Here is a 13,473-nt window from a genome sequence, read left to right on the forward strand (position 1 = left end):
ATATCATATGATATTGGATAACTACTAAAATCTCATGTAAAGGATTTATTTAAACATAATAGTAGCATTTTATACATAAATTCTGATAAGCTCTTTCCAAATTATAGCTCCCATTTCCATAGTATGACAGCTGTGAGGAGTTAAGATGAAGCAGGTCAGATGAAGCAGGTTGATGGGAGAGAAAATGTATTTTTGAATGCATTCGGAGTTTGTGGAGATCCAAATACATGGAAAAGCAATGGTAATTTTAGAGAAAATGGGCAACAGGATAATTTTTTTTAAATGATCTTTTAACACCTAACATAGTATCTTACCACATATTTTCTGTTTCTTATGAATAGAGTTTTACGTCTTTTGTAAAATTTTGGAGTAATTTCAAGTTTTAATTACTTAGACTAAACATTTGATAAGCCATCTGTAGATAATAACAGAAAATTTAAAACAAGGCAAATACATTATACAGTTGATTACAATGTATTACTTTAGCTTCTGTCATCACTCCTCAATACCCCTTCCATTATATGGTAAATTAGGTCCTAAAGCCAACATAAAGTCCGCGTTATAGTAAATATCTTCAAATACCATTAATCTCTATGATTTAAGTGAAATAGACTGTAGCTTGTTTTTAGGATGGAGTAGCTAGAGGCAATTAAGTCATTCTTCCAATTATTAACCTTTCATTTAGTCACATTCTCTGTTCTTTCATGATGTACAAGTGGTCTCACCAACTAAGTAATATGTGGTCTTTGCTGGCAATTTTGATTATATCAGCATTGAAGAAATATCTGATGACAACCACTAGAGGGTGTTAACTCAAGATAGGGAAAGGAAATTATTGGGGAAAGTAAAGAAAGACTGCATTCTAAAGAATTAAGATCAATTTTGCTTTGTTTTGGACCATAAAGTAATTTTAGAATATATAATTGACCTTTCACTTCTCGTTTGGAGAAAGGACTTGATCAGGAATATAAATATGACATCATAAACTGGTTGGAACTGCATGCTTAGATGATTTTGGTTGTTTCTCCACAAATTGTTTTATTGTTACATGTACAATTCCAAATTCCAAAAATCTCTGTAAATCTGAAGTTTTTCATGTTTGACACCAAAACTCATTTGGCAGCCAAACCTGACCTCCCTGACAGGCTATCTGTAGTCTTTACTTACGTAACCTAGTATTAAATTCATATATTTTGCTACAAAAATATTAATGTATTTGATTCCAAGTGCTGCTCCAAGCTGTACTGGTGTATGAGTCATAATACTTTATGAAACGAAAAATTCCAAATTCTGAAATATCTGGTCCCAAGAGTTCCAGGTAAGGGATTGTGAGCTGTACTAACTTGCTATAAGTGAAGTCCAAAGTGAATATAAAGAGGACAAATTTTGGATGGAATACTAATGTTAGTACTGAGGGAAGTTCTACTGGGAGACCCTGAGGAAAAGCGGTCCCTGCCAGTCATCACTCCACCAGCATTTAGAACTAGGAAGTATCACTATTAAAAATGTATTCTGACACTGGTTGAAACAATAAGGAAGACTTTATTTAGGACTATTGCAATAGGGCCAAGACTATCACCATAGGGGAGAGAGAACGGGCTTAACTCCAGATACAGCGAACACAGCTGGGGATTTATAGTCGTTGAGCAGAGTGGGTCGGGGGAGGGTTGGTGGATGGAAAATTGCTAAGAGGAGACATCGAGGGTAGAAGGGTGCTTGCCATGCCGATTTAACAGGATTCTTGCTGAAGGCAGGCAGAGTGATCAGATTCACTTAGCAGGACTAAAACTGGACTAGGCAGGCTGAAGACAGGGCCTAAGATGAGGCCTAGACAAAGAGGGCTCAGAAGAACCTGGTTAAAGTTTGGTCAAGGAGAGAGTCTTGATCAGAAGCTAGGCACAGTCCCTGTGCACACTGTTTACCACCTGTATTTCTAATACAGAAATGACATCCTGAAGATACTGCCATAATGAAAACAGAATATACAGCACTGGTTTACCATTCATATGATGAGCAGGTGGGGCATGTATTTCAGGTAACATTTTGTCACTTGAGTTAACAGCTGTAGGACAGCAGTTGGATAAGCCAAAATGTGAAATGAATTGGCTGTTCCTTGATGCTTTTAGCAAGGTATCGGCAAGAAGGAACTTACCAGTGTCCAAGCAGAGATGGAAGGGAATAGAGAAGGATCACACATATTAGGTACCTCACAAGATTAGAAAAACTAATTGCTTCTGTACCCTGAATAGCAGGAAAAGTTCAAAATGGTTTTATTTTTGAGGTGTGGGAGGTAGAAGGGGAAGGCCAGTTAAGACTTCTCTTCCAAGTGTTAAGGCAATCAAAGGGACCCAGCCCTGCAGTGATACCTGGGTGTTGCAGTCCCAGGGCAGTCTTATTTTCAGTTGGTTTCAGAGTAGCCTCCGTTAAAGAGAGGCAGGGTCCTGTGAGGAATGAAAGCAAGCAAACTTTTGAGAATTTGGTCTAGAAAAGAGCTTGATTGTGATTCCTAGCCTATGGAACTGAAGCATATGGACAACAAGGTTGTTTTTGAGGGAACTGTACAGCCCAAGAAACGTGAGCTTGGCCTACAAACGATGGGCAGCAGACTCACACCAGCGCGAATTGGACTGCTTTCACAACTCCCATGAGGGGAATGGACAAGGAATAACTTTCCAGTTGGGGAAAGCCATGGAGAGCAATGGGTAAGGGAAGTCCCTTGCCAGAGATTACAGTCAGGGTCTAATCAAGGAACTTCGTCCACTATCAGAGACAGGATCTTCACAGGGTCTCTCTCCCAGGAGTATTCCACAACTGCTTTGATGTGTTTCCCTTTATTCCGTTGTCCAAATTTTGAGTTTTTATTTAGGTATCCTATCCCCACTACACCATTATAAATGGGCAAAGCAAATAATCTGTCATCAGTTTAGAGGCGGTCAGACTATTAGGAGTCACATCTACAACTGACAGACCTTGACAGAGATCCTGGATCTTGAGCTGAGACAGTAACTGGATGAGGAGAGGTTGAGTACGTTGTGTGTGTGGGAAGAAGGCTGGGCACAGATACTTAATAGCGAGAGGAGAGGGCTGTGGCTGAAGCTGCTGCCACCCTCATCCTCTGTCGGCTTCCATAATAAAGTCGTAGCTGGAATATGGCTTCCAGCCAGCAACTACATTTCTCAGCCACTCTTGCATCTAAATCCCCACGCCCTTGGGAATGTGAGAAGACATGAGCCATTTCCAGGCAGGCCCAACCCATAAACCCTGCATGTGTACCCCATGCATTTTTCTGCAAATCAGAATGGTGATAACTAGGGTGACTTGGAAGCCACGGTTGAAAATGGTAGAGAAATCCTCAGCTCACAAAGCCTGTTTGTTAGTTTACAATGCTCACCTCAGAACCATTAGTTGGAAGAGAAACTTGTTTTTTTTACCACTGAATCTCGTTACAAGAGCTTAGCCTAACCTAAAAAATACAACCATCTTTCCCCTGGCAATCTTGGATCCTTTTCTTTGAATTCTTTGCTTTTATTTTTTAAATTAAGGTATAATATCCTATATTTGTTTTAATAAGAATAGTATCCCCGGACTTCCCTGGTGGCGCACTGGTTGAGAATCCACCTGCCAATGCAGGGGACATGGGTTCGAGCCCTGGTCCTGAAAGATCCCACATGCCGCGGAGAAACTAAGCCCATGTGCCACAGCTACAGAACCTGCGCTCTAGAGCCCGCGAGCCACAACTACTGAAGCCTGCGCGCCTAGAGCCCGTGCTCCGCGCCAAGAGAAGCCACCGCAATAAGCCCGCGCACCGCAATGAAGAGTAGCCCCCGCTCGCCGCTACTAGAGAAAGCCCACATGCAGCAACGAAGACCCAATGCAGCCAAAAATAATACAAATAAATTAGTTAAAAAAAATAGTATTCCCTTAAACATCCAGGAACTGGTACTTAAATAAGATATGCTACTTATCCTGTGGCTTTGAACAACCCCGATACACCAGTGCACCACTGTATATATCCCAGTTACTTACGCAACAATATCAAAACACATGCAATTTTTGAAACAGCTTTTTATTAAACAGCAAAGCATAATGGCAACACAGTTTTAAATGTTTAAAAATTAGGTCACAAAGGGATGCAAAATGTTTGCAGTATGACTATTATATATTCATACAGCTAAAGTCATCAAATCTTAACACCAATACAAACATTAAGATTATTCCATGATTAGCCTGAATTTAATAACCATAAACTATATTAGTGGATCTCTTTTCCTATTTAATATTTTAACATTACTTCTGATACTGATTTCTTTACCAAATGGAATGTACAAACTAAATTTTAAAAAAGTGTTAAGTGACTAAACCTCTGCAAACCAGTAGTTGGGTTTACAGACAATTCTGGGAGAAGTAGTGAGATAAAATACTGAGAAAGCATCAATTAGTATACGTGTAAAACTCTCCCATTTTATTCATGATTCTGATACTAATACACTTTTTAAGGGACTTTGCAAAGTTGATCATCTGGGTACTGCAAATAAACCTGAGACCAAATTTTATTCTCTTCTAGGTATGGTTTACATAAGGTTAGCCAAACTTAATCCATTTTCTTATATATTCCCCCTGGCCCAAATCTAATCTGTGCCAGAGATAACACAAATCTGGAGTAAAACTATTTGGAGTTGGTTACAAGTACTTACCAAGTATTGAATACTTCTCCTACCCTATTTCTATTTTTCCTCAAAATTTTCTATTTCAAACACACACACAACCAGAGCTCATCTTTTCAGGTATCAAGTGGATTATTTTGTGCAAAGGAAGTTTTTAACAACAAATCTTCCCAATACGATAATTCAGTTTCAAAGAAAAATCTTCATCTTTATAGCCCCCGTTTTCAATTGATTAAACAGAAACCAACTATCCTATCTTATTACTAAATATAACAAATAAGCCCTAAACTGAAAAAATATCTTATTTTGGTTAAGTTTCAACAGAGTTCGGGCTACTCTCTTAGATGATTAACTACTGAAATTACTTTTTACAAATGTGAAACCAATTTTTTCCTTAGGGGAAGGAAAATGGGAAGAAAGCAAATGGAGAAGAGGCACACGATGGTGGACAGGGTATATAAAGCTGTGCATTCAGTACGTGATTTTGGTCACTTTTTCACAACACGGTGGTTATTTTCTTGTATCTCTAACTATGCCTATAATAAAAGACAATGCTAAACCTATAAATCAAAGCAAATTTGATATAACATTCATTTTCAAGTTTCATAAATATATGCATTTCTAATTATAAAGTCTCTACAATACCTTTGCACATTTTCATAGACTAACGTAATACACAAACTCATGAAAGTCTTCTGTTATGCTCTTAATTTTGCTTAGGTCTGACATTATCTTCATAAATACTCAGTGAAGCCACAAACAAAAGTACTATAACTTTTGGAATCTATCCAAGTTTTAAAGAAAAAAAGATCAGCAGCAATTCCATAAGACATAAGGGATATCAATCCCTTATTTTCTTTTGCTTTTTGTGTCAGTTGTTTGAAAAACACTAGAAGCTGACATGAGGTTTTCTATATATTGTCCAAGAACTTGGTTTTCTGATTTTAGCTTCAGATTTTCCTCCTTAACTGCATCTACTCTTGCAGAGAGATCTATATGAAAAATAAAAAAGTGCATTGTCAATAAAATGATGGCAATGACTCCGTGTTATAAAATGCTTATTAAGATTCATTTTTAAAAGAAATACAATCCTGGGCTTCCCTGGTGGCGCAGTGCTTGAGAGTCCGCCTGCCGATGCAGGAGACGCGGGTTCGTGCCCCGTTTCGGGAGGATCCCACATGCCGCGGAGCGGCTGGGCCCGTGAGCCATGGCCACTGAGCCTGCGCGTCCGGAGCCTGTGCTCCGCAAATGGGAGAGGCCACAACAGTGAGAGGCCCGCCTAACGCAAGAAAAAAAAAAAAAAAAAAGAAATACAATCCTTAAATTTTCTGTTTTTAAACTCAGACTACTTTAGAAGTTAAGGTAAAGAAAGCAAACTGAGTGCAAATCAATAGCCAAAATTCCTAAAAAGAGATTTCACATTAGACTAAATGGTATTCTTTGTTATTCTTTAACAGCATTTTTGTTAAATAGTTAACTCTTAAAATGGTTATTTAAAAAAACACTGTTTTTAAAATGTGAATTTTAGTTCATATCATCATAAAACCATAATGTCTTTACTAGTAATATTTAAGACAGTGTAGTAGATGAACATAACTGAATTCACATACTGGATACAGGCAGTCAGTTTCCAAGCAATTGATCGTTTTGTATTTTTACATTAGCAAGAAATTCAAAAGAGCAGGTCTTGATGATTAAAAAAAGAAGATACCACACCTCAGTCATTCAGCAACTAAGTTACTGGGGTGCCTTCTAAGAGACAGGCACTGTTCTAGAGGCAACAGTAACAAAAAAGGTCCCTGCCCGTAACAAGCTGACATTCTAATGGGGCTTAGGGTGGGTGGGGGTCAGGAGAAAAAGCAAGAAGGGTAAGGGTCACAGGAAGCCAAGGGCAGTTGTCCTGTGATACAGTATAGTCAGGGACAGCTATTTTGATTAAGGAAATTTCGCCAGAGACCTAAAGGAAGTAAGGGAATGAGCCACATAGATATGCAAATGACTAAGGGAAAAGATTCAAGCACAGGGGAACAGCAACTGCTAAGACCCTGAGGAGAAGCTTGCTGAGAGAACAGCAAGGAGGTTGAAGTGTCCCAGTTAGGGAATGTGACAGGACTGAAAGGTAAAAGGGAAGTGAGAGACTTACAGAGAGGAACCTGGCTTCCATTAACTGTGAGATGGGAAGCCACTGGAAATGACATGATCTGCTCAACCTGTTTTCAGAAAAAACCACCACCACCTCTTAATTTCGTTGAAAACCAAAAGATGTTTCACTGGTGGAATTAATTTTATGCAAGACATTTAGAAAATGAAAAAACTCAGATCAGTTCCCTTATAATCCCTGAGGCTAATACACTGATTTTACACTCATATAAGCTTTATTAAAGTGGACTTAGTAACACAATGCAGGGACTTAAACGGGGCTCATTATGTTAGACCTTAAAGAGGGAATCATAAGAACACTATTTGACTTCCTTATTGAAACGTATCTGTTCTTTGAAATTACCAGCCAAAGCTACAGGCAGGAGAGGAAAAAACCAAAGTAGACTTTGAAATTTATACTTTTAAAAACTGTGCACAGCAACAAACAAAATTTAGCAATTTGCTTACAATTACAATTTCAATTACCTGGATGTTAGTCAAGAAAAATACAAAATGCAAGCTAACCTTCAAGGGTGTGTTGGAGTTCCAAGACTTGATTAATAAGTCGTGTTTTCTCCTCCAGTTCCACCTGATTTTCAGCATCAACTGCTGTAATGAAAAGGTTCAGATTTACTATTAATATTAGCTACCACTTGTACAGTATAGCACTTAAAAGATCTGCAAAATGGTTTATATTCATTCTTACTTGACTTATACAAGAGCCCTGTAAAATAAAAGGTAATATCCCACATGGCAGATGAGGACACCAAGGTGAAGGTAAAATGTTTTGCCAACATCTCATAGTTAAAGAATGGAAGTTGCCTTAAATCTTTTCTAGAACTAGATGGGATTATAAATAAGTACACTGGCCAAGATCAAAGCCTTCTAAGTATCGATTCTCTGATCTTTCTATTGCTTAATAAAGCAATGCAAGCGCCACAAAACCAGGAACATACAAAAAGGAAAACGAAGAACATACCATCCATGTCAGCATTCATCATCTTCGGTAACAAACTTTTGGGCCTTGGATAGAAAATTCTTGATGAATGGTCTGCAATGAGAAAAAGTTAGAAACACAGACACATAGAGTAATGAAATATAAGCTTGTTTTTCAAAAGAAAATTAAGTGACCCAGTAGGACCCTTTTCACATGCTTTACTAAGAATAAATACCCAGTGGGGAAATAAGCAAAGAATATTTACAGTTTACAAAGCGAAGTATTAAGTAAATAAGAGAAAATGTTGAGTTTCTTGGTAGTCAGAGAAATGCATAATAAGTATTGTATATTTCGTAAAATATTTTTCTAAAAGAAGATCAATGCTAGCAAAGTTATGGAAAAACTAACACAAAATATTGAACACAAATTTTAAATGCAATATTTTTGGAAAGCAGTACAGTAATAAACAAGATTCATAAAAACATTTAAATATTTTTTACAAAGTAATTTTACTCTTGGAAATTTAGCCTAAGGAAAATTAAGAAGGAAAAAAATTACATCCATAAAAATCTTTACTTCAACCTTATTTATAACCCAGTAAATTGGAAACAACATAAACTGTCCATTCAGAGCCTGGTTGATTATAGTTGCCATTTCTAATGAAGTGGCTACTAAAAATAATTATGACTATAATAACATGAAAGAACGTTTATGCCATTGTATATTTATTGATGTAAATTATATGAAAAACCTTTAGTATGGATAAAGAACACACAGCAAATTGAAAAAGCTCTTACATTAAGGATAATGGCAGCAAGGAAGACAAATCTCTCTAAAAATATTCTTCATTATTAAAATTGTTTCATATATACCAATTAACACTTTTTAAACAAAATTCAAAAGAAAAATACTCGTTATCTGAAACACTAATATGGGTTAAATGAAAAATATGTACTTGTCACCTCCTGGTTATAGTTAAAATAGATTAGGATGTAAATGAGTAAATAAATATTAACATTTTCTTGTGTCCATAAAAGGCTCCAAAATATTAGAGCACCAAATCCTTGTGAAACATGTTCTGCTCTATTGCTAATATTCATTTCACATGCAATGTGCTCAAAATTTATTAAATAATGTACCAGATTATTACTGAAAACAGATTTGTTAATCAATCTAATTTACTCATTGAAGCAACTTAGATCTTAGTCAATGTTGTTACTCCTTCAACAAGTATTTATTGAGCACCTACTATACCCAAGGCATTGTTATGCCTCCATATGCTTAACAGTAGAACCCAAACCTATTGAACAAGGATGTCTACATACCAGAACTAGAATCACAATCAAAACAGTGATCAGTGTATTGTATATTCCCTCATGACACTTCAGATGCTGGCATGAACATGGCAATAGAGTGCTCAGTGTACACATCTATAAACTACCTCTCAAGTAAGATATCACTCAGTCTAAAAAAGAAAGATATTAAACCTCCTTTACACATAGCTGTATTAAAGAAGTAACACTAAAAATAATGCTTACTACATCTATCCCAAGTCTTCCCACTTATGCAGCAGTAGCGCTACTCTCCCTCACTGGTTTTAATTCTCAGGTTCTTTGTACTTCAGAAAAAGTTTTAGATAGGTATAGTTGCGCACACATGCGCACACACACACGCACACACACACACGCACACACACACACAGATGACCCTTGAACAAGGGTTTGAACTATGTGGGTCCACTTACACTCAAATTTTTTTCTATAAATACTACTACAGAACTACATGACCTGCACACTACAATGTGCAGATGCAGAATTGCGTATATGGCAGGCTGACTGTAAAGTTATATGTGGATTTTCAATCGTGCAGAGGGTCAGCACCCCTAATCATCGTTGTTCAAGGGTCAACTGTATAAATATGTGTGTATATGTGTATATATATCTACACACACACACACATAAATCCAAATAGATTATGAAATTTTTTTCAAAAATTCTTTAAGTCATTAAATGCTTTGTATAATAGTATTCGAAGACCACACTTCAAAAATTATTCTTCTCCAATCAATGTGTCTTTATAATTGAAGAGGAAGAGTGCTAGCAGTGAAAACTTCATTTGGCCCTTCCCCGAGAGAAGAGCACTTTCATACCACTTCAACTATTGATACTTGTCTGGGAGGGATGACAGAGGTAACAGCCAAAAGCAAAAGTAAGTGATCTTGGGAATACTCAGCAACAGCAGACTTCAACTTGGCTATCTTCCCTGCTACATGAGAGAAGTATTCCCCATTTTTTTTTTTTTTTTTTGCGGTACGCGGGCCTCTCACTGCTGTGGCCTCTTCCGTTGCGGAGCACAGGCTCCGGACACGCAGGCTCAGCGGCCATGGCTCACAGGCCCAGCCGTTCTGCGGCATGTGGGATCCTCCCGGACTGGGGCACGAACCCGCGTCCCCTGCATCTCAACCACTGCGCCACCAGAGAAGCCCCTCCCCATTTTTTAAAAGTTTGCTTTATGCCACTTCACTTGTATAAAAGACCTACATTAGTACCTGTTTTGCTAAACAAAAGAAATCTGATGAGGATTTTCACTTTCGTGAAAAAAGGCAAAAAACAAAAATAGCATTCAGCGTTTGTTTTGCAGCAAGGTGTTACAGAGGCAGCACTCACTCTGAGCAGTGACACCAAGCTCCTTCCCTGAGAGCTACACTCAGACTCTCAGCCTCAAGCCACCACAGCTTTGACCTGTGTCTGTGAGCATCCGTGTTGTATTTATTTTGTGCGTCTGTTAGCAAGATGTGTCCTACGATAATTGCTTCATCACTTTATGCCATTTCAGCTTACAAAAGGTAGGAATGCTCTACTTTCAGATAGTAGGGGGAAACCTGTATATTAAATGCTCCAGATTTCTAATATCCAGTCTTTTTAAGAATACACCTGAAACAGAACTCTCATGACAGCTGAGAAGAGTGATATGATACACAAGTCAAAGCAACAGATAATCACAAAATCAATGCACTCAACTTTGAAATCAGATCTAGTATAGGGATGGGTTATACTTCTTTTGCCCGTATTTTAGTCTAATACTAAAATTAAACCCAGAAGTCTTCCATAAATGCAACGTGTTCCAGGCTGACCAATGTAGTAGGTAAGGAAAAAGAAGCCAGTTTCTGAAATTTTGGCCACATATAACCCAAACAATAGAAAATTACTCTTAGAAAAACACGTCCAGATTGGGGTGGAAGCAAGAGCACAAAAGCAGGGTGCAAGGACAGTGCTACAGGATATACCACATAACCCAAGACAGCACTACTCACATCATAGCCCATGTAAGATTGCCCTGAGGGCTGAACAGTGCAAAACCTGCCCAACTGTATGTGGTAGCCGTGTGCAACACCAGAGTATCACCAGCTGCCTCTGCATGACAATAACAAAAAAACACAAGTAGCAATTTTTTCTTATTGTGATGTGATCAAATAGACCAGTCTCAAAACGCTACTCCTGTATATATTCTAAGTCTGTCAGGACATCCAGAGTCATAAACAGATTTATTTTATATATGGGATCAAAAGGTTTGTTGAGCCCTTTAAGTCAAAGTATTTTAGCCATGGATTTTACTTCCTTCAAAATAGGGTCAATCCTCAAACTTTGCAATGCCTACATTAGCACAGTACTACATCATAATATGCACTCGACACAAGATTGAATTTTTCAACTATAAAATTCTTCTTCTCAATCTATAGTTGCTATCATATTAATCCAATGCTGTGTCAGAAGTGCTCTTAGGAGTTCATTTTCAACTCCTTCTGCTCCTACACATAAATCCAAACCTGACATTAAAAGAGAGAGAACCCAGGGGCTTCCCTGGTGGCGCAGTGGTTGAGAGTCCGCCTGCCGATGCAGGGGACACGGGTTCGTGCCCTGGTCTGGGAAGATCTCATGTGCCGCGGAGCGGCCGGGCCCATGAGCCATGGCCGCTGAGCCTGTGCGTCCGGAGCCTGTGCTCTGCAACGGAAGAGGCCACAACAGTGAGAGGCCCGCGTACCGCAAAAAAAAAAAAAAAAAAGAGAGAGAGAGAGAGAGAACCCAGACAAAAGTATCTCAAGTGTAAGAACACCGAAATAAATGTGGGGTGCTAAAGCTGATCTGTTTATCCAAAATCTGCCTTAGCTTATCCAAAATCTGCCTTAGCTCTCCGCAATGGATATATGACTGTCTGGGATTCCTCAACTCTGACCTAAGCCGAGGTCAGATCTCATAAAACTTTTCTCAAAAATCACAGTAAAATTTAGTGCCTATCTTCATCTAGCCTTGGTCAGTGGAAGAGAATCTAGAGTTATTTTGATAATTTAAGTCCAGGGAGCAAAAGTATGGAAAGAACAAGGATCCAGAAATGTGGCAAGCATTAGTATAGACCCATTTTCCATGACCTCACAGTCAACTGTGACCAAAGGCTATCATCTTACCAAGTACACCTCTACTTTCTTTTCTAGTATGCGTAACAGTACCATGACGTGCTCTTCATAAGAGGCAGTTTAGCACAGTGATTAAGAACATGGATTTAGGTTACCTGGATTCAAATGCTAGCTCTCCTATTTATAAGCTCTGGAACCTTAGGTAAGATTAACATCTCAGCCTCTGTTTCCTCATCTGTAAAATGAGGTTAATAACAGTATGTACCTCATAGTTTTGTTGTGAGAACACTATGAGTAGATATATAATATGTGATTGCAACAATACACAGTAGTTATTCAATAATGTTAGCTATTCTCTTTTCTACCTTTTAGCTCTACTTCAGGCCACAAGAAGAAGTTTTAAAAATTACCTGGTCCACTTGCCTCATTTTTACAACCAAGCCAAGGCCAAGATGATAATGGTCTACCTAAGATCACAGTAATACTTACATAGACAGAGCCAAGACTACATACAGTCAATGTCCCAGTCTAGTTTTTTCCACCACTCCATCATAGTATGCTCACAACAGAGACCTGAGATTTTGAGACTTTTCTGATATCCACCCAACCTAAACCTCTCAACTTTTCTGCATCTAAAACTGATTTTCATCATCTGTCATCTACTTACTAAAGGAACTAGCAAGACTACTAAACGTCACTGTACATTAATGTACTAAATTCTTTACATATATTAGCTCATCAAATCAACAGGACATGGCACTTTACAAACGTGGACCCTGTATCTCAGAAAGGCTACATATCTTGCCTTAGAGTTCACAGCCGAAGTCTGTACCAATTATCTGAACTCAGATCTAACTATAAAGTCCCTGCTTTTTCCATTATGCAATGGAAGACACTTTAATATGACCCTAATCTAAATTTGCAAAACATTTTGCAACCCTTGATGTCAAATTTCTTTGCTATTTCTACTATCTAAAAAACTGAAGGTAAATTTCATTCACTGCAAGCTGCAACGACCTTCAACATGGCTTGTTCAAGTCCCTTCAAATTCTGACTTGTTCTGGTTAAGTCCAATTTTAAATTCCACAAAATTAAGGGACTTTTTGGCCAAATATTTGATCAGAAATGAGATCCCCAGAGTGGCTAGCTATATTGAGTTTAATCAATGAATGAGTACAGGCACGGAATATATAGGCAGAGCTTTGGATTCTCAGGCACAGTGCTGGGAACAGAGCACACCATCTGTCCTTAATATTATTACGTCATAGTACTGGAATCGATACACAACGAAAATCCTGTCTTTCAGGAATGCTGGTTTCTCC

General features: G+C 38.1%; 1 protein-coding gene across 3 annotated transcripts in view; it reads right to left on the minus strand.

The window, feature by feature from the left end:
* Positions 1–5,513: 5,513 nt before the first annotated feature.
* SCOC (short coiled-coil protein) overlaps positions 5,514–13,473 on the minus strand; it is an 8,725-nt gene continuing 765 nt past the window's right edge. Inside the window, exons 2-4 of one of the 3 annotated variants that reach the window (XM_007445529.1) lie at positions 7,783–7,859; positions 7,329–7,409; positions 5,514–5,656 (exon numbers count right to left, since the gene is read on the minus strand). In XM_007445529.1, coding sequence (XP_007445591.1) covers positions 5,514–5,656; positions 7,329–7,409; positions 7,783–7,859 — 301 coding nt within the window. Of the gene's footprint in view, positions 5,657–7,328; positions 7,413–7,782; positions 7,860–13,473 lie in introns of all 3 variants that reach the window. The other 2 variants (XM_007445528.1, XM_007445530.1) reach the window with 2 other exon arrangements.

Source organism: Lipotes vexillifer, unplaced genomic scaffold, assembly GCF_000442215.2.
Source record: "Lipotes vexillifer unplaced genomic scaffold, Lipotes_vexillifer_v1.1 scaffold219, whole genome shotgun sequence".
NCBI classification, from domain to species: Eukaryota; Metazoa; Chordata; class Mammalia; order Artiodactyla; family Lipotidae; genus Lipotes; species Lipotes vexillifer.